At 49.5% G+C, this 27,275-nt stretch overlaps 1 protein-coding gene across 5 annotated transcripts in view; it reads left to right on the plus strand.

The window, feature by feature from the left end:
* Window positions 1-27,275, plus strand: part of klhl22 (kelch-like family member 22) — an 88,778-nt gene that overhangs the window by 14,507 nt on the left and 46,996 nt on the right. For 2 of the 5 annotated variants that reach the window (XM_038793592.1, XM_038793609.1), the window contains 2 exons: window positions 19,612-19,768; window positions 25,986-26,266. The exons of 1 other annotated variant lie outside the window; for it this stretch is intronic. In XM_038793592.1, the coding sequence (XP_038649520.1) occupies window positions 26,058-26,266 (209 nt within the window). In that variant the 5' untranslated portion in view covers window positions 19,612-19,768; window positions 25,986-26,057. The remainder of the gene's footprint in view (window positions 1-19,611; window positions 19,769-25,985; window positions 26,267-27,275) is intronic. 2 more of the 5 variants (XM_038793618.1, XM_038793601.1) reach the window with 2 other exon arrangements.

A 27,275-nucleotide genomic window follows, 5' to 3' on the forward strand; every position in this document is an offset into this window, starting at 1 on the left:
AGCAGTTAGCCTCACTTAAATATGTCTGCGCTGCAGTCTCCCAAGGCCCGGAGTCGAACGCTTGCGCCTGGGAGACCCCGCCGTGGCATCGTTTAGCACTGATCCACAATAACGTAAACCAGACGTCACGGCACCTGGGGGGGTATCCCAGGCCATCAGAGGCCCCCGGGTTGCCGGGCTCTTGGCAGGATGGTACCCTGGCACTCCTGCCACCTGACACATTCAGTGCTCCCCTAGCAGTACCACCCTGGGACTGCCAGGATGCATGGGTGGCACTGCCAGGCTGGCAATGCCAAGGTGCCCGGGTGGCAGGTTGCCCAAACCAGGCCGGGGGGTGCCTTGCCCTTATGATTGGATTGGATTTGTTTATTGTCACGTGTACCGAGGTACAGTGAAAAGTATTTTTCTGCGAGCAGCTGAACAGATCATTAGGTACATGGGAAGAAAAGGGAATAAAATAAAATACATAATAGGGCAACACAAGGTACACAATGTAACCACATAAGCACTGGCATCGGATGAAGAATACAGGGTGTAGTGTTAATGAGGTCAGTCCATAAGAGGGTCATTTAGGAGTCTGATGACAGTGGGGAAGAAGCTGTTTTTGAGTTTGTTCGTGTGTGTTCTCAGACTTCTGTCCGATGGAAGAAGTTGGAATAGTCAGTAAGCCGGGTGGGAGGGATCCTTGATTATGCTGCCGCTTTCCCCAGGCAGCGGGAGGTGTAGATGGAGTCAGTGGATGGGAGGCAGGTTCTTGTGATGGACTCGGTGGTGTTCACGACTCTCTGAAATTTCTTGTGGTCCTGGGCCGAGTAGTTGCCATACCAGGCTGTGATGCAGCCCGATAGGATGCTTTCTATGGTGTATCTGTAAAAGTTGGTAAGGGTTAATGTGGGCATGCCAAATTTATTTAGTTTCCTGAGGAAGTAGAGGCGCTGTTGTACTTTCTTGGTGGTAGCGTCGACGTGGGTGGACCAGGACAGATTTTTGGAGATGTGTACCCCTCGGAATTTGAAGCTGTCAACCATCTCCACCTCGGCCCCGTTGATGCTGACAAGGGTGCGTACAGTACTTTGCTTCCTGAAGTCAATGACCAGCTCTTTAGTTTTGCAGGCATTGAGGGAGAGACTGTTGTCGCTACACCACTCCACTAGGTTTTCTAACTCCCTCCTGTATTCTGACTCGGCGTTATTCGAGATCCGGCCCACTATGGTCGTATCATCAGCAAACTTGTAGATGGAGTTGGAACCAAGTTTTGCCATGCAGTCATGTGTGTACAGGGAGTAGAGTAGGGGGCTAAGTACTCAGCCTTGCGGGGCCCCGGTGTTGAGGACTATTGTGGAGGAGGTGTTGGTGTTCATTCTTACTGATTGTGGTCTGTTGGTCAGAAAATCGAGGATCCAGTTGCAGAGTGGGGAGCCAAGTCCCAGGTTTTGGAGCTTTGATATGAGCTTGGCTGGGATTATGGTGTTGAAGGCGGAGCTGTAGTCAATAAATAGGAGTCTGATGTAGGAGTCCTTGTTTTCGAGATGCTCTAGGGATGAGTGTAGGGCCAGGGAAATGGCGTCTGATGTGGACTGGTTGCAACGGTATGCGAATTGCAGTGGATCAAGGCGTTCTGGGAGTATGGAGGTGATGCGCCTCATGATCAACCTCTTGAAGCACTTCATTACGATTGAAGTCAGGGCCACCGGACGGTAGTCATTGAGGCACGTTGCCTGGTTCTTCTTTGGTACCGGTATGATGGTGGTCTTCCTGAAGCAGGTGGGGACCTCGGAGTGGAGTACGGACAGGTTAAAGATGTCCGCGAATACCTCTGCCAGCTGGCCTGAGCAGGCTCTGAGTGCACGACCAGGGATCCCGTCCGGGCCCGTCGCCTTCCGAGGGTTCACTTTCAGGAAGGCCGATCTGACTTTGGAAGCTGTGATGGTGGGTATGGGTGAATTATGGGCTGCTGGGGCACTCGACAGCGGATTGTTGGTTACCTGCTCGAACCGAGCATAGAATGCATTGAGTTCATCGGGGAGGGGTGCGCTACTGCTAGAGATACTGCTCGGCTTCGCTTTGTAGCCCGTTATATTGTTTAGTCCTTGCCACAACCGCCGAGAGTCTGTCTGTGACTCTAGCTTGGTTTGATATTCTCTCTTGGCATCTCGGATGGCTTTGCGGAGGTCGTACCTGGATTTCTTGTATAGGTCAGGGTCGTCTGCCTTGAGCACCTCAGATCTGTCCTTCAGTAGGGAGTCAATCTCGCGATTGAGCCATGGTTTCTGGTTGGGGAACGTACGTACTGCTTTCTTTGGCATGCAGTCGTCCACACATTTGCTGATGAAATGGGGTGAGGGGGACGCGAGGTCCCCCGAACAAGTAAGTTGAGGCATCCGGGGTGTTCCTCGCCGAGGCCAGAAAAAAGAGTCCCGTTGGCGCTGAGAAGCACCCGGTGAATCGCCCCCGAAACGGGACTCTTTTTTTCCCCATAAATCGCGGCCCACATTTCACGTAATCGACTCAATATGGTTTTAGCTAGAACAGGATAACAGACGACATTGATCCTTGTGCTCATATCGTGCGCGCCTTGCAAGAGAAGACCGTAATAAATAGTAACAATATGATCATGGGGGAATAACAGGATTATAGAAGAATTGCAGAATAATGACACCATTTATGTTGCTCGGGAAGGCGGACGCCAAGACAGGATCAATGAATACTTCTCAGGATCTCCCAAGAATTCCAATGAACGAAACTTCTTCACTTACACCGTACTGCTGCTCTGTCGCCCAAGCAACACACATCCTATGCCTTGGCCAGTGCAATGGCTTGATCTGTTTGGCCACTCAGTCCCTCACAACGAGCATTGAGGATAGAATAAAATAGGGCCAGTTGTTGGGGGGCCCAACCAACCCCAGGCCACGAAGATCGTATACTCTGCTCCGTTGAACCTGATGCGCCCATCCTCCAAATCAAGATTACTAAAATATGGCAGCCAATCTTCAAACTCAGTTGGGAATTTGCCTCCCACTTCTTACCTGGCCATCAGGATAAAGCATATGGCATGCTTTCCTTCATCGAGTATAAAAGCTCGGAAATTATGTTACAATTATATAGTACGTTGGTTAGGCCACATTTGGAATACTGTGTCCATTTCTGGTCACCGCACTATCAGAAGAATGTGGAGGCTTTGGAGAAAATACAGAAAAGGTTTATCAGGATGTTGCCTGGTATGGAGGGTATTAGATATGTGGATAGATCGAATAAACTGTGATTGTTCTCCCAAGGGAGACGGAGGCTGAGGGGTGACCTGATAGAAGTGTATAAAATTATTAGGGGTATAGATAGGGTGAACAGTTGGAGGCTTTTTCCCAGGGTGGAAATGACAATTACAAAGGGGCACAGGTTCAAGGTGAGCGGGGAAAGGTTCAGTGGAGATGTGCAGGGGAAGTTTTTTACACTTGAGTGTGATGGTGGTCTGGAATGCACTGCCAAGTGAGGTGGTTCAAGCAGATACGTGAGCGACCTTTAAGACTTATCTGTATAGGCACATGAACAGACAGGGTACTCAATGGGCTGAATAGCCTCTTTCTGCACTGTAGAGATTCTATGATAAGCTGGGCCCACCCTGCCCACTCTGACCGCCACACTGAAAGTAGGATTTTATGCAATTTATATCGGCTCACATTGGTCTAGATAGGACACGTGATTGGCGCAGGCATGGAGGGCCGAAAGGCCTGTTCCTGTGCTGTACTTTCTTTGTTCTTTGATAAAAGACACCCCATGCAGCAGGATCTCAATGTCCCAATGGCAGGTCCTTACCAGTTGAAGTGCAAGAACTATCTCATGGGCTTCAACCATTCTCTCAAGAGTATCTCGCAAATCTTCAAAGTGAGGTGCAAAGACCTGCACCAGAGCCGCGTTCCTCATACTCAAAGGTGGCCATCATCTGGATGCACACAGCACTGCCGAGGCACAAGCCCGCTCACCGGCAAGAATTACAATTCACAGCGCCAGAGACCTGGGTTCGATTCTGGCATCGGGTGACTGTGTGGAGTTCGCACATTCTTCCCATGTCTGCGTGGGTGTCCTCCGGGTGCTCCGGTTTTCTCCCACAGTCCAAAGATGTGCAGGTACGGTGGATTGGCCATGCTAAATTGCCCCTAGGTGGGATTACAGATGGGGTATTAGGCCTAGGTAGAGTGCTCTTTCAGAGGGCCGGTGCAAACCCAATGGGCTGAATAGCCTCTTTCTGCACTGTAGAGATTCTATGATAAGCTGGGCCCACCCTGACCGCCACACTGAAAGTAGGATTTTATGCAATTTATATCGGCTCACATTGGTACGCCTTTCCTGCCAGTGGATTTGAAGGATTTTGCAGAGGCAACGTTGGCGATAGCTCTCCACGAATTTCAGGTGTCCGTTTTACATTGTCCATGTTTCTGATGCATACAGGAAGGCAGGGACCACGGCTACTCTGTAGACCATGAGCTAGGTGCTGAGTTTGAGGTTTCGGCCTTCGAATATTCGGTGCAAAACGGGCATCAATTCTTCTTTTGGTGGGGGTCTAGTAGGCAGGCAGTGTAGAACACCCGGCTCTAGCTGCCGATATGGATGGAGAATTGCTGGGTTCGTGGCCGCGCATGCGCAAGGTGGCGACTGCGCTCGGACCCGGCCTGCCAAAGAGTGCAGGCCGCGACCCTTTGGTCAGGCTCGCGACCCCCAGACCACTCCCCAATAGTGCCCCCAGCCCCTGCCAAAGTCCCCCCTGCCCGCAGATCGGCTCTCCAACTGTGGCAGCCCTGGACTGAGTCCGCAGCCATCATGCCGAGTTCCCGACAAAAAATAGCATGAGAGACCCATGCTGTCAGGAACTCGGCCGGTCGAGGGTGGAGCATTGGGGGAGGGCCTCGGGCAACGTCCTGAGGCTGGCGTGCGGTGTATTCCTAGACAACGCTGCATTGGAGGGGGCGGAGCATCGCGAAAGTGGCGCTGCCCCCGATTTTGGCACCAACATTGATTCTCCGGCTGATCACTGAAAGTGATTTTGGCATCGCTGACTGGAGAGTCCCGCCCTCTGTTCCTTGGGAAAAAGACTGCACCGGTGCACTGGAGTCGATGAAGTGTAGTCGCAGTTGTATTATAAGAATGTGGCAACCAATTTCAGAACATCAAGGTTCCACAAACAATAATGTAACGATGACTGGATAATCTGTTTTAGTGATGCTGGTTAACAGATAATATTGGCTAATTATTATGGGCCAGGGTTTAGAGAACACCAAAGTATATCATGGAGTTCACCTGACCCACAATTTTTAATAGATTTTGGTTATGGGGAACACAAGGGCCCACTTTACAGGTGTGATGCATCAGAGATCGAAAGTATTTTTAAACAAAAACAATGTTTATTCTATGAATCCAGTTAACATTTTATAAACACACAGTAAACATCTTGTCAACTACCAACAACATCCATAAGTCAAATACCCTTTTTAACAAAGACAGTAGGTTTGCATTCCTTACAGAAACAGGTATTACTTTGAAAACATCAATTGATCTGGAGTCATTCTTTAGCATGCAGAGAGAGACCAAAATACACCTCCTTGGTTTGAAGGCAGCTCTCCAACTGAAAACGAAACAAACTCAGAGCCAAAAGCAACTTCCAGCTCAAAACGAAAGTAAAAAGCAGAGCCAGAACCCAGCTCCACCCACACACAGACATCACTGCAGCCACTTGAGAAGATAAACATTTCTTAAAGTGACATTCCCATGACACAATATATCAGGGAGAATTTTCATAGTCTTTTCACAATGGGTTGTGAGCTTTTACATCCATCTGAGCTGGTATGTTGGACCTCGGTTTAAAGTCTTAACTGAAAACTGGCATCTTTGGAAATGCAGTACTCCCTCATTACTGCAGTGAAGTCAACCTCGGTTCACGGTTGCACAGTGACTAGCACTGCTACCTCACAGCAAAAGGGATCCAAGTTCGGTTGCAGCCTTGGGTAACTGTGGAGTTTGCATTTTCTCCCCATGTCTGAGTGGGTTTCCTCCAGGTGCTCCGGTTTCCTCACACAGTCCAAAGATGTGCAGGTTAGGTGGATTGGCAATGCTAAATTGTCGCTTAGTTGAGGGGATAGGACAGGTTACAGGGATAGAGCAGGGGAGTGGTCCTGGGTAGGATGCACTTTTAATGGTTGGTGCAGACTCGATGGGCCAACTGCCCTCCTTCTGCACTGTTGGGGTTCTATGGATTCTATAGATTATATGCTCAAGCCTCTGGGGTGGAACCTGTACCCACAGCCTTCGGATTCGGAGGAAAAGTTTTACTATTCACCATACAAATGTTTTTGGAGTCAAGGAATTTAGGGAGGAGGCAAGGAATTGGAGTTGAGGCTGTCATAATATACACACAAGTATACGATGGTGCACAGACAGACACAGGTGGTGATTGACACACAGGATGACCAATGAACACAGCAGCCAATCACCAGACAGGACACGGCCACTATAAAGCCAGAGGGTTCTAGTTTTCCCGCTCTTTTGGGATGCAGCCTCTGAGACAGTCAGTGCCTGTGAGCAACAACTCGAACATCCACCATCTGGTAGTAAGATAGACTGGTCAGGTTAGCCTCCGGTCTCCAGTCAACTCGGCTAAGTGTCAACCCACAGTTAAAATATGTTTAATAGTTAAGAGTTCAATAAAATAGAGTTGCATTTCTCCAAGTGTTGGAAGCCTGTCTCTCTCTCTGCTATAGTAAATGCAGTCCTCGCAGACCCAGCATACCCAACACATCATGGTACCAGTGCGTGATGTTAGAGTTTGACGGACCTACCTTGAGATAGACTGCCTTTGACCAGCGATCAGCCATCCGGTAACATGGACAGCATCCGCCCTCCCCCGCCGCTCCGCATCGCCGGCAACCTCGGTGCCAACTGGAAGATTTTTAAGCAGAAGTTTCAGCTGTAGCTTGAAGCCACCGACCTCAAAGCCGCATCGGATGCCAGAAACATTGCTCTCTTCCTCTCTACAGCCAGGGACCACGCTATCCACATTTTTAACTCCCTCACCTTTGCTGAAGGTGGGGACAAGACCAAGTTCAAAACAGTCCTGCTAAAGTTCGACAGCCACTGTGACATCAAAGTCAATGAGAGCTTTGAAACTCTATGTGTTCCAGTCGAGGCTTCAGGGTAAGGATGAACCTTTTCAGTCCTTCTTAACCCATCTCTGTATCCTCACGTAATCCTGTAACTACCGCTCCACTTCCGACTCCATGATCGGCGACCAGATCGTTCCCGGGGTCCACTCAGACCCCCTTCGCCAGCAGCTCCTTAAAGTGAAGCAGCTCACCCTTGCCATCGAGTCCTGCGTCCTACATGAGCACGCTACTAACCGGTACTCACATATCAAGGCGGCAGAGACGGCGCGGTAAGGCCCCCATGATGCAGAGCGGGTGCAGGACGTAAAACAGCTCCAGGCCCTGAGTCTGGATGACGGCAGCCATTTCGCGCACTTTTCCCGGGCTCCTGCGCATGCGTGCACCGACCGAGGGGACGGCGAGGCCGAGGACCGAACTGCGCAGGTGCGCACATCGTTCGACCGCACCGCGCATACGCGGTGGCGCATGGAGCGTCCTGACGTCGGCGCCATGACGTGCAACAACTGTGGCTCCTCCCACTTAAAGCGGCAGTGTCCCGCAAAATCTTGACACTGTCTCCAGTGTGGCAAGCTTGGCCACTACGCAGCCCTGTGCAGATCTGTTCAACTGCCCACCACACACCGATCCCAGCAGCAGCGCAGGACCGTTCGGTCAGTGCAGCAACCCGCTGCAGACTCTGACATGGTTCCAAATCCCGGCACCGAGGGTCTCACATCCCCATTCCGGGTGGGCATCATTACCAAACATACGATGCTTTCCTCAAAAAAGGCCAAACCCCTCCCAGTGATGAGCATTGATCCGGACGACGAGTGGTGTGCCACCCTTACGGTCAACAAATCTCGCATACGCTTCAGGCTGGACACGGGCGCTTCAGCTAATCTAATTTTGCAGTCTGACCTGGATAACATCCACGTCAAGCCGAACATTCTTCCATCGGCCTGCCAGCTTCTCGACTACAATGGCAATGCCATTGCTGCCAGTGGCTCATGCCAGCTTGTGGTATCACATCATTCTTTAAATAGCCACCCTGCCTTTTCGAAATTGTAGGGTCCAACAAAGCTTTCTTGCTTGCTGCTCAGGCCTGCAAGATCCTGAATCTTGTGCAGTGGGTTCACGCCATCAGCCTCGCCAGATGCCAACTTCCAAATCCAATTAAATGACATCATAGCACGATACCACAACGTCTTTGAGGGTATGGGCACACTCCCCTACACATACAAAATTCTTTTGAAACCGAATGCCACACCTGTGGTTCATGCACCCCATCGGGTGCCGGCGCCCCTTAAGGACCGCCTCAAGCAGCAGCTGCAAGACCTCCAGGACCAGGGCGTAATTTCTAAGGTCACGGAATCCACGGACTGGGTTAGCTCCATGGTTTGTGTCAAAAAACCGTCAGGGGAACTGCGCATTTGTATCGACCCCAAAGATTTGAACCGTAACATCATGAGGGAACACTACCCTATCCCTAAGCTCACCAGTGAAATGGCTCACGCCAAGTTTTTCATGAAGCTGGATGCCTCCAAGGGGTTTTGGCAGATACAACTTGACACATCCAGTCGAAAGCTCTGCACATTTAACACCCCGTTTGGCCGGTATTGTTACACCCGGATGCCCCTTGTTATCATCTCCGCCTCGGAGGTGTTCCACCGAATAATGGAGCAAATTATGGAGGGCATCGAGGGGGTGCGGGTGTACGTCGATGACATAATTGTTTGGTCCACAACTCTGCAGGAACACATTGATCGCCTCAAGCGAGTGTTCCAGAGGATCCATGAGTATGGCCTCCGACTCAACAGAGCCAAATGCTCATTCGGTCAAGCAGAAATAAAGTTCCTCAGTGACCATATTTCGCAGTTAGGTGTGCAGCCAGATGGAGATAAGGTGTCGGCTATCAATGCTATGAAGACATCGGAGGACAAGAAGGTGGTCCTCCGCTTCCTGGGGATGGTCAACTTCCTTGGGAAGTTTATCCCCAACCTTGCATCTCACACCACAGCTCTCCGCAATCTTGTAAAGAAAACCACTGACTTCCAGTTGCTCCCCGCTCATGAGCGAGAGTGGCGTGAGCTCAGGGCGAAACTCACCAAGGCCCCGGTACTGGCGTTTTTTGACCCTGCCAAGGAGACGAAGATCTCCACTGATGCAAGACAGTCTGGCATTGGGGCAGTACTCCTCCAGCGCGATGATTCCTCCTCCTGGGATCCAGTCGCATATGCATCTAGAGCCATGACACCTACTGAGCAGCGCTATGCTCAAATCGAGAAGGAGTGCCTGGGCCTCCTCACGGGGATTGACAAATTCCATGACTACGTGTATGGACTCCCCAAATTTACGGTCGAAACGGACCACAGGCCACTGGTTCACATCATACAGAAGGACCTCAACGATATGACGCCCGCCTATGACATATCCTCCTCAAACTCCGACGCTATGATTTCGACCTGGTCTCACCCCGGGCAAGGAGCTCATTGTGGCCGATGCACTCTCTCGCTCCATCACCACGCTGTGCGAGCAGTCGGACTTCATCTGCCAGATCGATGCCCATGTTGAGTTCTGCGCATCCAACTTTCCGGCCACTGACGAAAGGGTCGTACAGATTAGTCATGAAACGGCCAGGAATCCTCTACTCCAACGGGTCATGCGCCACCTCACAGACGGTTGGCAAAAGGGCCATTGCCCACAGTTCCACAACATTAAAGATGATCTGGCAGTGGTCGATGGCATACTGATGAAACTGGACAGGATAGTAATACCACAGAGTATGCGAGAGCTCGTCCTCGGCCAACTCCACGAGGGTCACCTGGGGGTGGAAAAGTGTCGCCGGCGAGCCCGAGAAGCAGTATATTGGCCTGGCGTCAATCAGGACATCGCCAACACTGTCCTCAATTGCCCAACGTGCCAACTGTTCCAGCCGGCTCAGCCGAAAGAGACTTTGCACCCGCATGAACTGGTATCGTCCCCATGGACCAAGGTTGGCATTGATCTCTTTCACACAAAAGGCCGGGATACGTCCTCATTGTGGATTATTTTTGAAACTACCCCGAGGTGGTCAGACTGCATGACCTCACATCAGCAACAGTCATCAGGGTGTGCAAAGCGATCTTTGCCCGTCATGGCATTCCACTTACGGTCATGATTGATAATGGCCCGTGCTTCTTCAGTCAGGAGTGGCCGGATTTTGCCCGACGGTACAATTTCACGCACGTCACCTCGAGCCCCCACTACCCCCAGTCAAATGGGAAAGCTGAAAAGGGGGTACACATTGTCAAACGACTGCTGTGTAAAGCGGCTGATTCGGGTTCAGATTTTAACCTGGCACTGTTAGCCTACAGGGCGACTCCCTTGTCCGCTGGTCTGTCCCCAGCACAGCTGCTAATGAACCGCACACTACGGACGACGGTGCCGGCAATCCACATCCCGGACCTTGACAATTTTCCGGTCCTGCAAAGAATGCAACTGTCTCGGGCCCAATGCAAGTCGGCGTATGGCATCCACGCCACGGATCTCCCTGCTCTCATCCCTGCTGACCGAGTTCGTGTTCAGCTACCTGACGATGGCTGGTCAGCCACAGCTGTGGTGGTCAAGCAAGTGGCCCCAGATCATTTCGCGTTCGCATGCATGATGGCTCTTTTCTTCGGCGTAATAGGCGGGCACTGCGGCTGCTTCCACGCTCGCCACCTGAACGTGATGTCCCGCCTCGCCTGCTGATTCCTCAGGACACACTTTCCAAGAGGTCACCGATCTGCCGCTTCTTTTGCCACCCTCTACATTGGAGGCAGCTCCGCCCATTCCAGTGCAGGTGGCCCCTGACCCTCCCTTGAGTCGGTCAACCAGAATACGTCGCCCACCACAGAGACTGAATTTATAGACTGAATGGTTCGTTGCCTTGGGCTTCGTTTACACGTCTGTACATATTGTTCTTCCTAATTTGTTGTATGCACTCTATCTGCACTAGACACCTTCCCATGTAAATACTTTCACATATTTTGTATATAGTCAGGCTCCTAATCCTGTAAATACACTCGCATACTTTGTACATAGTCAGACACATTTACATACTCACTATTTATTGACATATACACATTTTTTTAAAAGGGGGAGATGTTATAATATTTTTTTTTTGTTTTTTTTAAAATTTAGATTACCCAATTATTTTTTTCCAATTAAGGGGCAATTTAGTGTGGCCAATCCACCTACTCTGCACATTTTTGGGTTGTGGGGGCGAAACCCACGCAGACACGGGGAGAATGTGCAAACTCCACATGGACAGTGACCCAGAGCCGGGATCGAACCTGGGACCTCAGCGCCGTGAGGCTGCTATGCTAACCACTAAGCCACCGTGCTGCCCGAGATGTTATAATATATACACAGGTATATGATGGCGCACAGACAAACATTGATTGACACACAGGATGACCAATGAACACACAGAACATAGCAGCCAATCACCAGACAGGACACGGCCACTATAAAGCCAGAGGGCACTAGCTTTCCCGCTCTCTTGGGATGCAGCCTCTGAGACAGTCAGAGCCTGTGAGCAACAACTCGAACATCCACCATGTGGTAGCAAGATAATCTGGTCAGGTTAGCCTCAGGTCTCCAGTCAACTCAGCATAGTGTCAACCCACAGTTAAAGTATGTTTAATAGTTAAGAGTTCAATAAAATAGAGTTGCATTTCTCCAAATGTTGGTAGCCTGTCTCTCTCACTGCTATGGTAAACGCAGTCCTCGCAGACCCAGCATACCCAACATACCAGAGGCCAAGGATCATTGAATGGTGGAAAAGACTCAATTCGGGACTATTCCTGCACCTATTTCTTATGTTCTTATGAAATCTTCAAAAGTCTTGTGGCAGTCAAAGAGCAAAGAAAGTTACAGCACAGGAACAGGCTCTTTGGCCCTCCAACCATGCTGCCCATCTGAACTAAAACCTCCTACCCTTCTGAGGACCATATCCCTTATTCCCATCCAAGTCATGTATTTGTCAAGACACCCCTTAAAATCCTGGTTGATTTCTTTCTCTCTTTATGCAGAGCACTGAGGCCAATTGCAGGAACTCCCTTTCCACCTTTAAGATCCTCCTCAAACCCATGTCTTTCACCAAACGTTTGGTTATCTGTCCTAATTCTTCCTGATGGAACTTCATGTTCAATCATGCTTAATTACATTACTTATGAAATGCCTTGGGACATTTTACTATGTTTAAGGTTCAGTAGTAATTGTGGAGATCAGCTAATCCAACATTAACCAGGTAAATTTCTGAAAAACTCTATTCGTCTCGCTGAAGTCAGTGGAATTTTGGTTGGCCTGTCGCCCCCCCCCCCCCCCCAGCAGGTGGAAAATCCCAACCTCAGACACTCATGGAATATCCTCACTTATCCACTCTGGAAAAGTCTTTGTATATATTTTCTGTTTAAAGTTGTTGAAGTTAGGCAACCACCCCTTTTAAATGTGACAGTTAGCAATTTATTACTCTTGAAATCTGAAACCATTATTTGACCAATGGCTTGATTTGTTTAAGTTTGTGAAACAAGAGTAAAAGTGAAACTGTCACTCGGTGTTTATCATAGTTCGGACTATTAGGGAACTTTGTGCAAATGAAGGTTCCTCTGTGTAGTTTTTCCAGTTCTCTGAAGGTCACAATAGTGTTGCACTGTATTGCAAAGTGAAATTTGCAACCGTGGTATTTTTCTAGAGTCACTGCACATCGCTGGATAGTTTGAGTAAGTTATATGACGACTGTAATCTTTGCCTTTCTCTTGATTGCTGAAATATATGCTTGTTCGTTTGACTTCAATCTTCATGCGTTTAGTATTCTTTAGTTTATCATTTTTAAAATGTTATTATCGAATGACGCAGTGCAGAGGGAAGCTAATCAATCTGTTGTGCCTTCGCAGGCTGTTTGAAAGAACTGTCCGATTACTCACGTCCCTTGCTTTTCCCCGACAGCCTTGTGATGTTTTTCCCCTTCAAGCATTTATCAAATTTCCTTTTGAAAGTTACGATTGAACCTGCTTTCACTATCTTTTGAGCCATGCATTCCAGATCGCAACAACTTGTTGAGTAGCTTGTAACTTGTATCTTGTGAGCTTTGATTTCTCAGAGCAGTTAGTGTGAGTAGTGACCTTGGGCTTTGACTGAACTTTTGGTCACCTGTCCCAAGTTTTTTTGTGTGGCTCTGTCACGTTTTTTCTGATAACATTATTGGAAAATGTTCCAAAATGTTTCACATGTTAAAAGTGCCATATAAATACAAGTTATTATTAAAACTGAAGAAACGTCTGCTACAGTTCCCATTTCCTGCCTGGTTTACTCTAGAACTCGGTCAGCACGAAAGCACTGTTACGAAATCTGAATGTGGGGGAAGGATTATTTTTGGATCAATAATAGTCAATAGCCCCCTCATTTTGTGAGGGACAGGAAGATGAAAAAGACAGAAACCATAGATTTTAGAAGCATGTTTGAACAGGTTACACTTTAAAGTTTACACTTCCTAATACAATCATAAAAGGTTGTGGCACAGAAGGAGACTTACTTGGCCCATCATGTATGCGGTGGTCACAAAAATGAGTCACCCAGCCGAATCTCTCTTTCCAGCATTTGGTCCATAGTCCTGCAGGTTACGGTACTTCAGGTTCTTTTCTTTTTAAAAATAAATTTAGAGCGCCCAATTCTTTTTTTCCAATTAATTTAGCGTGGCCAATCCACCTACCCTGCACATCTTTGGCTTGTGGGGGTGAGACCCACGGAGACACGGGAAGAATGCAAACTCCACACGGACAGTGACCCGGGGTCGGGATCGAACCCGGGTCCTCGGCGCCATGATGCAGTAGTGCTAACCACCGAGCCACCATGCCGCCCCTTCAGATATTTTTCAAGGCACCTTTTAAATTAGATAAAGTTTTCTGCCTCAATCACCCTTTCAGGCAGTGAGTTCCAGACCCCTATCACCCTCTGGGTGAAAACAAATTTCCTCATCTCCTCTCTAATCCTTCTACCAATCACTTCAATCTATACGCCCTAGTCACTTACTTCTTACAAAGAGCCCTTCCCATCCACTCTATCCAGGTCCCTCACAATTTTGTACATCTCAATCACAGTTCCCCTCAGTCTCCTCTGTTGCAAGGAGAAAAACCCCAGCCTATATAAGTTTACCTCATACCTGCAATTTTCCAGCCCTGGCAACACTTAGTGCAATTACAAACTTTCTGTAATGAGGTGACCAGAAGTGCACGTAGTATTCAAGTTGTGGCCTAACTAATGTTTTGTATAGTTTCAGCATAATCATAACAGGGTAATTACATTAGGTGATTTCAACTTCACAACATTAATTGGGATAGTCATCGTGTTACGGGCTTAAATGGAGTGAAATTCTTAAAATGTATACAGGAAAACCTTTTAGCTCAATAAGTAGAGGGTCCAACAAGGGACGCTGCAGTGCTGGACCCAATTCTGAGGAATTAAGCTGGAAAAGTGGTTGATGTGTAGGTGGGGGAGTATTTTGGCGATAGTGTCCACAACATGGTACAATTGAACTTTGTTATGAACAAATGAATAGACAAGTTGCAAAAAAGGTTTTAGATTGGGGGAGAGCGGATTTTAGTAAAATAAGGCCACGGTAGGTAGACAGGGAAGAGTTACTTGTGGGGAAATCTACAGAAGAGCAGTGGGGTATTAAGAAATGAAATGTAGAGGATACATTAAGAAATGAAATGTGGAGGGTTCAGGCACAACATGCTCCCTCCAGGGTAATAGGAAGGAGTAAGAAGCCCAGAGAACCATGGGTGACCAGAGATATATCATGAGAAGGAAAAGAGAAACTTTTAGCAAGTACAAGGGAAGCAAATCAGCGGAGGCAATATTGAAGAATAGAAAGTGCAGGATGGAGCTAAAGAAAGCAATTAGAAGAGCAAAAGAGGATATGGGAAAACTCTGGATGGTTAAAGTAGGGAAAATCCCAAGATATTCTGTAAGTATATCAGTGGGAAGAGGATAACCAGGGAAAGAGTAGGGACCAAGGGGGAAATCTGTGGGTGGAGCCAGAGGACATTGGCAGGGTGTTGAACGAATACTTCACATCTGTCTTCACCCAAGAGAATGAGGAGGTAGAATTGGGACTCAGGGATAGAGAATGTGAGGTTCTTGAGCAAATTGTCATAATGAGTCACAAGGTATTGGAGGTGCTGGCAGGCTTAAAAGTGGACAAATTTACAGGTCCAGATGAATTGTGTCCAAGGATGCTGTGGGAGGCAAGGGAGGATATTGCAGGGGCTCAGGCCCAAATTTTTAATTCCTCTCGGGAAACGGGGGAAGTGCCAGAGGACTGGAGAACAGCTAATGTGGCCCATTATTTAAGAAAGGTTGTAGAGACAAGCCAGAGAACTACAGACCAGTGAGTCTCACGTCAGTAGTACGGAAATTATTGGAGAAAGTTCTCAAGGAGAGAATCTATCTCCACTTGGAGAGGCAAGGTTTGATCAGGAATCGTCAGTATGGCTTTGTCAGAGGGAGGTCATGCCTAACAAATTTGATTGAATTTTTTTAACATTTGACGAGCTATGTGGATGAGGGTAGTGCAGTTGATGTCGTTTACTTGGATTTCTGCAAAGCATTTGAATAGATCCCACATGGGAGACTTATAAAGAAGGCAAATGCGCATGGGATACAGGCTAACTTGATACGGTGAAGTCAAAATTGGCTTAGCTGTAGGAGACAGAGGATGATGATAGACGGCTGCTTTAGTGACTGGAAGCCAGTGGCCAGTGACGTATCACAGGGTATTTGTGCTAGGTGCCCTATTTGTCATTTTATATAAACGACATAGGTGGGACAGCACGGTGGTGCAGTGGTTAGCCCTGCTACCTCATGGAGCCGAGGTTCAATACCAGCCCTGGGTCACTGTTCGTGTGAAATTTGCACATTTTCCCCATGTTTGCATGGGTTTCGCCCCCACAACCCAAAGATGGGCAGAGTAGATGGACTGGCCACGCTAAATTGCCCCTTAATTGGAAAAATGAATTGAGTACTCTAAACCTTTTAAAAAACGACACAGTTCACTATATTGGGGCGGTGGGGTGGGGGTAGGATTAGAAAGTTTGTGGATGACACAAATATTGGCCAGGTGGTTAACAGTGAGGTTGAGTGTCTTCGGTTGCAAGAAGATATAGACGGGATGGTCAAATAAGCAGAAAAGTGCCTGAAAGGTATGAGGTGATACACCTTGGAAGGAGTAATGTGACAAGGAAGTATTCAATGAGTGGCCTGACTGGGAAGTTCTGAGGAACAAAGGGATCTTGGAGTGTTTGTCCATAGATCTCTGAAGGCAGAAGGGCAGGTTAATAGGGTGGTGAAAAAGGGCATATGGGACACTTGCTTTGTCAATCGGGGCATAGATTACAAAAGTAGGGAGGGCACATTGGAGTTGTACAGAACTTTGGTGAAGCCACAGCTAGAGTACTAAAGAAATAAAAGTACATAGGATCCAGGGGAATGTAGCAAGCTGGATACAACACTGGCTCAGTGGCAGGAACAATGCGTATTTGTTGATGGGTGTTTTGAGACTGGAACGCTGTTTCCAGTGGATTTCCAGCAATTCTGTTCGCCACATTATATGAAGGATGTGATTGCACTGGAGGGGATGCAGAGGCAATTCACCAGGATGGAACATTTAAGTTATGAAGAGAGGTTGGATAGGCTGGGTTGTTTTTGCTGGAGCAGAGAAGACTGAGGGGCGACTGGATCGAGGTGTACACGATTATGAGGGGCATGGATAGGGACATCTGTTCCCCCTTAGTTGAAGGGTCAGTTACGAGTGGACACAAGTTCAAGTTATGAGGCAGGAGTTTTATGGGGGATCTGAGGCAAACGTTTTTATCCAGAGGCTGGTGACGGTCTGGAATGCACTGCCTGAGATAGATGCGGTTGCCTCACGTCCTTTAAAAAGTACCTGGATGAGCACTTGGCATGTTATAATATTCAAGGCTGTGGGCCAAGTGCTGGCAACTGGGATTAGGCAGATAGGTCATGTGTTTTTCATGCGTCGGTGGAGAACTGATTGGCCAAAGGGCTTCTGCACTATTATTCTGTGATTTTGCGATCCCTTTTCGTATATTCTCTGCCTTGGCTAATAAAGGAAAGGATTCTATGTGCCTTCTTAAGCACATTATTGACCTGTTCTGCTACCTTCAGGGGTTTGTGGACATTCACTCCATGGTTCCTCACTTTCTTAACATATCTCAGTATCCTTCTATTTATTGTGTATTACTTTGCTTTGCTTGAACTCTGCAACTGCATCACCTTAGGCTTCTCTGGGTTGAATTCCATTTGCCACTTGAACAGTCCATTGATATCTTCCTGCAGTCTACAGCTGTCCTCCTCACTAACAAACACATGGCCAATTTTTGTGTCGTCTGCAAACTTCTTGACCATTTCCCCTTTAGACATTTCCGTCCAAATTTTTAACATGTACCATGAAAAGCATAAATCCCAATACTGAGCCCTGCGGAAATCCACTGGAAACAGCGTTCCAGTCTCAAAACACCCATCAACAAATACGCATTGTTCCTGCCACTGAGCCAGTGTTGTATCCAGCTTGCTACATTCCCCTGGATCCTATGCACTTTTATTTCTTTAACCTACTGCCATGTGGGACCTTGTCCAAAGCCTAACTAAAATCCGTAAAAACAATGGGCCGGATTCTTCAGTCCTGCCTACCGCAAGATGACCACGGCCGGTCATGGACCGCATAAAGGTCCATTGACCTCAGGTGGGAATTACCTGTCGCTGGGCAGGCGCGGCTGGAGGTTCCCGCCCCACATCAATTGTCCTATCTTCATCAACCCCCCCTTGTTACTGCCTCAAAAACTCAATCAAGTTCGTCAGACACAACCTTCTCTTAACAAATCTTTGCTGACTATCTTTTGATTAACCTGTGCATTTCTAAATCACACCTAATCCTGTCTTTCAGAATTGAGTCTCATAATTTTCCCAAGGTTAGACTAACTGGCCTGTAATTATATTTTTTTAATAAATATTTTTATTAGCTTTTTCAAAATGTTTTTTTACATAAATTACATTACCCATATTTAACTAACATTTAACAATCCCTCCCTCAACCTGAAAACAATTACTTAACTAACTGACCAACCCCCGTTTTACCTGCCGACTGAGGCTAATTCCTTAAAGTGATATATGAACAGACAACGGGCTGGATTCTCCGTTTCAGGGACTATGTTCCCAAGCCGTTGTGAAAACGGCAGAAAAACAGGCAGCTGTCGTGGAGCTCGCAGCTCCAGCTGCCGATACGGCCCCTGCACTTCCAGGTCAGAGGCCGCGCATGTGCACGGCGTGGCCGATGGAGGCCCTCCCTCCATGGCGGACTCAGACCGTGGACCTGTACCGTGGAAATAGTGGCCCGATCGACCGTGTGCCCAACCCGGACCGCCCCCTCAAATATACCTCAGTCCCGAATGAGGCCCCCTTCCCCTCCGATCAGCCCGCCGAGGACTGTGTCCACAGCCACCTCGCGAGTTTCCTGAATGGCTGGGACCACATTAGAAATACACCGTCGGGAATTCAGTCGGTCGGGGGTGAAGAATAGCGGGACGGGCCTCTGGTAATGACCTTAGGTGGTGGATACTCTGCACGGCGAACTTCCTGAGTACACTCCTTTTCGGGGGGGGCAGAGAATCGCTGAACCGGTGCAGGAAACCGGATTCTCCGCCCCCTTGACGAATGCGATTTCGGAGTCGGGGTGCAGAGAATCCAGCCCAACATCTTTTATGAAACCCCTCCTCATTCCCTCTGTAATTATTCCGGGCGTTATTCTCAGGAAAAATTTCTAAGTGTGGTAACGATTCGGAATTGCCACGAGTTTCCTGGTGCTCGGCCCAGCGAGGCCGGCAACACAATTCAAATGTTAATTGGTCCACTTAACGAGGCACCATGGGCTTCGTGCAGCAAATGAAGACTTGCCAGCTTCGCCAGGACCGTGCTCGCCAGCTCCCCGCTAACAAGGTCGAGCAGCACTTAAGCTGTACTTGCTCAAGCAACCCGAGCCAACTCGCAATAATGGTGCTGAGGAGACCAGCCCCAGGTTTCGTGGATGCTGACCTGGCGAGGCTCCTATATCACAGTGGATGCCAGGAGGGATGTCCTGTTCCCGTGAGGGTCCCAGAGGGTGAGCCATAGGGCAGCCAGTGCTGCCTGGGATGAGGTGGTGGCAGCTGTGAGCTTGGGGAGTGTGACCAGGTGGACTGGCCTCCTGTGCAGAAAAAGGTCAACGTCCTACACCGACCAGCACAAGTGAGCAGATACCAAACCCCCCCCCCCAAGGGAGCATCCACCCCCCACGTGACCCCAACCCTCCCTTCAACCCCCCTGCCCAACCATCCCTCCACACACCTCTTCCCCCAACTGTGAAGCAAGCGTGTGGCTAACGATGCCCCCTCTTGTGTCTCCTCAGGAAAAGATCTCCCATAACCATCAGGAGAGGCCCCAGACTGGCGGTGGGGTGCCGGACTTGAAAGTCCTCACCTCCTTCGAGGAGCGTACCCTGAAGGTGACTGGAGTGGCCAGGACAGAGGGGGTCACCCACGCGGAGGCTAGTGGACGCCGCAGAGGTGAGGAACCACCAGGCTCCGCTGTCAAACATGAGTTCTTATTGCCTTACTGACTGACCCATCCGTCCCACTGACCACATGCCCATTTTCCCGCAGGTCCTCCAGCCGACGGTGCCAGCACATCCCTCCCTTTCCTCCCAGGAGACCAGCAACCATTATAGTCGTGGCATAGTGTTATAGTCATCCCCACCCTCCACCAGCGCAGATACACACGCCTCGGTGGGACATGTTAATGGACAGGCTTCGGGGATCACAATCTGGTGGCCACATTGCTGCTGACGCACACCAGGGAGAGGCAGGAACCTCCAGAGGAGACAGCGGAGGTCTGATGGATCCCAGAACCCAGCTGGGTCTTAGTCTGATGTTGAGCAAGTGGAACAGTTACCCAGAGCTGAAGGAGACATTAGGGAATGATGGGAAATTCAGAGGGAGATGCCAGCATCAGTCCAGCAGATCCATAGCCGCTTGGAGATGTCCCAGAGACTACGGGCATTGCCGAGGGCGTTGACATCATGGTGTAGACCATGGGGAACCGCCAGGGTTGGCAGAGCCAGATGATGCAGGGATAGCCAAGGCTTGAACCAGCTGCCCCTCCGTCCCAAGGTGAACTCAGGGTCCAATGGGCACTGAACGGAAGGAGGGGGTGCCGAGTGCCAACATGAACCTGTCCCATGGAGTGGCAATGGTGCCCCCCCCCCGGTTCCACCCCTCTGATGAGGTTGCTTCTCAAATTCAGCACACAGGATAGGGCAGCACGGCTGTGCATGTGTCGTCCGGCCTCAGAGCCACCAGAGGACGCCTGCCAGTGCCATCGAAGGTCACAGGTCAAAGTAAGCAGCTGACTGCCTCCACCTCAGATGCGCATCCTGGGGAAACACCTAGACATAGTGGTAGAGCTGGGAAGGCAAAGCACATTGAGGATCACTGAAGGCACTGGGTGAGGGGGGAATGGGATTGGGGAGGTGTGTGGTGTGGTGGTAGGTTGTGCTCCGGCACCTTCGGGAGAGGGGGGACTTGTATGACAGAATAAACACCCTTGTGCACAACCACTATGATGCCTCTGTCATTTTCTTCCACAATGCGGGTCGACCTTTGGCCTCCCATATCTCCAGGCATCTCCACAAGCCCCGAGCACACCGTATGCAGGTGCTGGGTGCGAGCGAGCACTCAGCAGATAGGCAGGGTCAGACTATGGCATAGATTTAGGAGCATTGGTGCTCAGCCCTCTGCGGGTTATCATCACCCCCTTCCCTCGGCAGTCACCCGCTGACGGTGTCGACATAATCCCAGCACCCTGGAGTGATGTGACACAGACCCTGGGAATGTGGGAAATGGGAGTGGGCGGGTGACGGGCCAGGCCACGTCCTAAGTGAATCGGGCGAGTATGAGGACCTCCCTGACCCTCTGGGCTTGTCGGACCCTTGCCACTGCCGCCTGTCCTTCAGCCTCCGGCTGGTCCTCCGGTTCCTCCCCGGCCTCGTCCTCCAGCCTTGCTGGTCCGGCGCTACCTCATCATCCTCGTCCTCCTCTTCGGAGGTGGCTACATGTTCGTCATCACCAACCTCCATCATGTTCCACTGCTGCTGTGCGAAGTTGTGGAGGGCACAGCAGGTCACCACAACACAGGCAGCCCTCCAAAAGGTATACAGGAGTGCACCACCGGAGCAGTCGAGGCATCAAAACCGTACCTTCAGGAGTCTGATGCACCGCTCGATCACAGCCCGGGTGGCCACATGGGCCTCGTTGCATCAGGTCTCCGCTTCAGTCACCGGCCTCTGTACTGGCGTCATTAGCCAGGCCCTCAGCGGATACCCTTATCCCCCAAGAGCCAGCTGTACATCCTGGGGTGCTCCTCGAAGAGGTTGGGGATAACCGACTGCCCAGGATGTAGCTATCATGCACTCTCCCCAGGAAGCGGGCACATGTGTGAATTATCTTCATCTGGTGGTCTCATATGAGCTGGATATTGGGGGGTGGAACCCCTTTCGGTTAAAATAGGGCACCCCAGATGGCCTGGTGAGTGCAGGGCAACATGCATGGCATCTGTGACCCCTGGACCTGGGGCATCTTGGCGATAATGGAGAAACCTGCTGCCCGGGCATTTTGCTGGGCTTGGTCCATGTCAAAGACGATATAGTTTTCTGCCCGGCATACAGGGCATCCGTGACCTGTCAGATGCACTTGTGGGCTATGGCCTGTGAGATACCACACAGGTCCCCACTCGAGCCCTGGAGTGATCTGGAAGCGTAAATGTTCAGTGGTGCAGTGACCTTAACGACCACAGAGAATGGGTGTCCTCATCCTCCATATGGTGCCACGTCCGCGACGACGTGGCATAGGTGTCGCACCGTCTCTTGGTTGAGGCGAAGCCTCCTACGGCATGTGCTGTCCATCATCTGCTCAAACGACTAGTGGCCCCTGTACACCATGGGCCGTCACGGGACTCCCCTTCTGGGACCCTCCCTGACCTGATGGGTGTCCAGGTCCGAGGGTGTGGGACATGGTCCAACACATGGTCTGCCACCTCAAGCATCTGCAGACGCTGCTACTGCTGCTGCTGTCGTCTTTGGCGTCTGGCCGCCCGGCCGAGCAGCAGCATCACTAGGGCAACCTCTACGTCCAATATCCCTGCTATAGCGTTCAATATCTGTAAGGAATTGGGAGAGGGTGTTAGACTGACAAACAGCAGTGGACCCCACCCCGGGACCCTCCATTCCCCCATTGATACTTCCTCCTCCCCTCCCACCCCAACCTGGCATGCCCTGCCCACGCACCCCCGGCAACAGCAGGACCAGACCCCAGACTCTGTACCCTGGACACCCGCTCATAATGTCACTTGGACTGGCCGCTGGTCCCCTCCCCATGGCACCCACCCACCCTCCGGCCGTGGACGTCCCCGGAGCTGTGTCCCATCCCCTGGGTGTTTGGATGTTGGCTGCTGCGTGTATGGTGTTGCCTCCCGCAGTGTTTGGCACAGTGTCCAGACATCAAGGTGTGATTTGGATGTGAGGTAATGACTTCCACATGCTGCATTGCCCGCCTATCCACGGGGATCCACTTGGGTTGCGTGAATTGCCAAGGCCCTATTAGCAATAACCTTCAGCCATGCAGCCAGAAGCCTCGGCAATTGTGGGGGTTATGGGTGGTCGTTGGGGCAGACGGGCAGGGACAAGGATTGCCCCCAGAATGGGTACACAAGATCCAGTGGTTGGCATGGTGGTGCTGCAAGTGGTTGCCTCCCGTGCACCCCCCCCCCCACCCTCACCCTCCAATGGTGGCCCACCCTTACAGAGGGGCACCCACCTCCTGCCGAGCACAAGGACAGCAGGCCCAGTGCCCCTGAGCTCTTTGGCTGTGAGCAAAGATGGTTACTCACCTCCTCGGCTCCCCACAGGAGCTCTTCCGCCAGCTTCACGTAATCCAGAAATTGCTACCTATGGGATCCTGCTTTTCAGAGTCTTACCTAGCTCCCTAAAATCTGCTTTCAGGACCGAATCCTTCTTTCTATCCATGTTCTGCCTACCAATGCGAACCATGACCTTTAGCTATCCACCCCCTACTTAAGAATGTCCCTCAGCCGGTCTGTGACATCCTTGGCCCTGGCACGAGGGAAACCATAATCCAATACATCTCCCAATGTGGTCTCCTCTATATTGGAGAGACCAAACGCAGACTGGGTGATCGCTTTGCTGAGCATCTTCGGTCTGTGCGCATTCAGGATCCTGACCTTCCTGTTGCTTGCCATTTTAACAAAAGACCCTGCTCCCATGCCCACATGTCTGTTCTTGGCCTGCTGCAATGTTCCAGTGAAGCGCAACGCAAACTGGAGGAACAACATCTCATCTTCCGGTTAGGCATGAAGCAGCCTTCCGGCCTGAACATCGAATTCAACAACTTCAGATGATCAGCCCCACCTCGACCCGTTTGTTTTCATTTCATTTTAACTGTATTTTACCATTTCTTTCTTTCTTAATATACATTTGATTCCCCCCCCCCCCCCAATCTTATCCACCTTTCTTGCACCATTCTCCTCTTTGCTTCCCCCTTCCCCTCCCCCCACACCTACAGTTCATCCTCTGATGTTAGTTTCCCTGCTGTTTGACCTTTCACATCTTTTGTCCTCTCTGGGGACTGCCCCACTCTTTCCCCCCACTCTTGCTAGGGGACACTCTTTCCCCATGGTATCTGTGGCCATTAGCACCCGGTTTCCCTGGGTTTCTGTGGCTATGACTCATCTTTCATTCTCACTCCACAGTATAAATATTTCCCACTTTCTCTGTCTGTTAGCTTTGACAAAGAGTCATCGGACTCGAAACGTTAGCTCTTTTTTCTCCCTACTAGATGCTGCTAGACTTGCTGAGATTTTCCAGCATTTGCCCTTGCGTTTCAGATTCCAGCATCCGCAGTAATTTGCTTTTAAACAATATACCATCCTGGAGACACATTTACAGCTGCAGAAACACCTGTCTATTACTCTAACTATTGAATTCCCTACCTTTCTCTTGCACCCTTCTTCCTTGCTGCATGAGCAGCCAACTTATGATGCCCCAAACTTGGCTCTTGTAACACACCTCTGAGGACTACCACTCTCACCAGTATCCAAATGGAAACTGGTTCATGAGTGAGTCCTCATGATTCAGAGGACTCTTGCACTACCTGCCAGGACCTACTAGACATTTGATGGTCTTCCGATTCCTCTTCTGCCTCCATGTTGCTCACCTGTGGTGTGACCACCTCCCGAAACGTGCTATCCACATATTCCTCAGCTTTGTGGATATGTCATAGTCATTCCAGCCATTACTTGAGTATTGAGACATCAGGGCTTGGTTCTCTGTTCTGGAGCCGAAGTGCTCCTGCCAGCGGAGTATCACTACTGGTCTCTGCTGTCGTGAGGAACAGGGCGCGGTATGTGATTCTTTCCCCTTCACCATGCAAATTTATGCATGGGACAGAGCTCGCTGGATTTCATCAGAATCCCGGTATCGGGCTGCCATTTTGAACGGGTGGCCTGATACAGGGGTCCGGCGGAGAGCCCTCTCTGCCCCACAGTGCAAATCTTGCCCCCCCCACCCCGACAAGTACAGCTTATGATGTTTGTGTGGAAGGACCCTGTGATACGTTGCAGGGTATTACAATAGAGGGAGCAACACAATTACTCAGTACCCACTGAATACAAATACTCAAGGTCAACTAGACTCTTGCTCATTCATGGATAGGAAATGTGAGAGTTTGGGGTAAAGACAACATTGGGCTCACAAAGTGGGGTGAATCAATAAGACAAAGTTGGCATCAACCAGGGTACTTTGTGAGGGAGAGGATCAGAGTAGGAAGTTCAACTCAGGATGAGATGTGACAGTGAGACAGTGGCCAGAGAGGTAAATGGAATCAGTGGCAAGAGGATGGAATTGTTACTTGGATTTCACTAACCTCAGATTTATACCCTTCTGTCTTCCTTGCTCCAGCAAATATCCCTGCTTTTCCCTGAGGCAAATTATTTCTGTAAAATATAAACTGCTAGAATAACTCCCTCACACAGCTATCTATGCTTTATGCGTGAGTCTAAAGTATTTGGTCAGCGCTGCTGCCTCACAGCGCCAGGCACCTGGGTTTGATTCGGACCTCGGGTGACTGTGTGAAGCTTGCACATTTTCCCAGTGTCTATGTGGGTTTCCTCCGGGTGCTCCGGTTTCCTCCCACAGTCCAAAGATAATGCAGGTTAGGTGAATTGGACATGGTAAATTGCTCCTTTGTGTCTAAAGGTTGGGTGGGGTTAGGGGCGGGGGATTTGGCGTAGGTGGGGTGCTCTTTCGGAGAGTCGGTAAAGATTCAAAGTGCCGAGAGGTCTCCTCCTGCACTGTAGGGATTTCACAATTTTAGGATCCTACAATTTGCTTATGTGAAAGACTGTTTGAGGCATGATTGATGCAGTCTCCATTGGATGACCACAGGCTATCATTTCCAGTCTGAGTAAAACTACAAAGGCTAGGTGTGGGAACCCTAGTTGATGCTTATTTTTCTTCCTTACTAACCCAACTTTTGCCAGATCACAAAAGTTTTAACCCATTTCAACTCATTCATTCATAACCCTTGGTTATGAGGCAATTAGCACAGAAAAGACAAATCCAGAGTCATTCTGATCTTTATTTGTGACATTCCAATAACACACACCCAGTTTGTTGCCCACTGAATGATTTTGGGCATTTTCAATATTTTTCAGAAGAGACAGTGTGGAAAGCTGTCTGTTGGCAAAACGTTTTCCTGAAAGCTGGGTGTCTTTGGCAGCAATCGAATGACCATGGCAGAAGAACGCGAGGTCAAACAGCAAAGTCAGAAAAAAGTGAGCCAGACCTATCAGAGCTCGGCACATTCCCAGTCTCTGCTCGATGGACTAGTCGCACTCCGAAACAGTGCAAGCCTATTTGATGTTACACTGATTGTAGAGGGGAAGTCCATCGAAGCTCACCGCATACTTCTGGCAGCATCATGTGACTATTTTAGGTACTGCACCTGTCTCGTGGGTGTGGATATGTGTTTGTGTTTGGGGGATGGATTTCTGTGCTGTATATATGTTTCAGGGATTTTGCTCATGGGTTTGTGGGATATGTGTGCACATATTTGGGTTTGTGTGTTTTACCGTGTTTGGAGTCGTGTGTATGTGTATTGTGTGCTTGTATCTGGGGGTTTGTGTTTGTGTGTTTGTATTTAGAATTATGTGTTCAGAGGTATATTTTTGTGGTTGTGCAATGTTATACTTATTGATGAAGTGTAGTGTTATGGGGAAAAGCAGTTACCCATTTATTTATTTTCCGTGTGTCTTGATAGTTAACAATGGGCTATGCTTAATTCAATTTTTTGTCTCAAATCAAATAGCATCATATGGTTATCCCCAATCCCAGACTGTCTACAGCCCTGCTCACAGATTAGACAGCAATTCTTTATTTATTGATAATCAGTGCTGCTTCCTGTACTGCCACACTCGGACGCTTTCAACTTGTGATGCTTTCACTATCTTTAATGTCACCCTTAAGGTGAAAGTTTTGCCAGATCACAAAAGTTTTAACCCATTTCAACTCATTCATTCACCATACCATCTTTCACGAGCTGTGTTGTTATATCAGTGGTAGGTTTTGTGTTTTTACTGTTCGGACCGAACGTAGTCCTAGCATTTTGCCCCACAAGTTAACACGGTCTGCTTATCTGGTCATGACATTTTGTCCTTGACGATAGGTAGGTTGGTTGGCTGTGCACTTGCCTCCTCAGTGCATCAGAATTGGGTCTGAAGTCCATGTTTCAGAAACAAGCCCAGCCTCTTCAGATCACACACTCTAGTGCAGTACTGAGGAAGTACTGCAGAGTTGGAGATGACGTTTTTTGGATGAGATTTTAAACTGTCTGCCCTCAGCTGGAGGCGAAGAATCCCATGGCACTATTTCAAAGAAGAGCAGTGGACTTCCAGATAGATAGATAGAACATACAGTGCAGAAGGAGGCCATTCGGCCCATCGAGT

Source organism: Scyliorhinus canicula, chromosome 1 (assembly GCF_902713615.1).
Source record: "Scyliorhinus canicula chromosome 1, sScyCan1.1, whole genome shotgun sequence".
Lineage (NCBI taxonomy): Eukaryota > Metazoa > Chordata > Chondrichthyes > Carcharhiniformes > Scyliorhinidae > Scyliorhinus > Scyliorhinus canicula.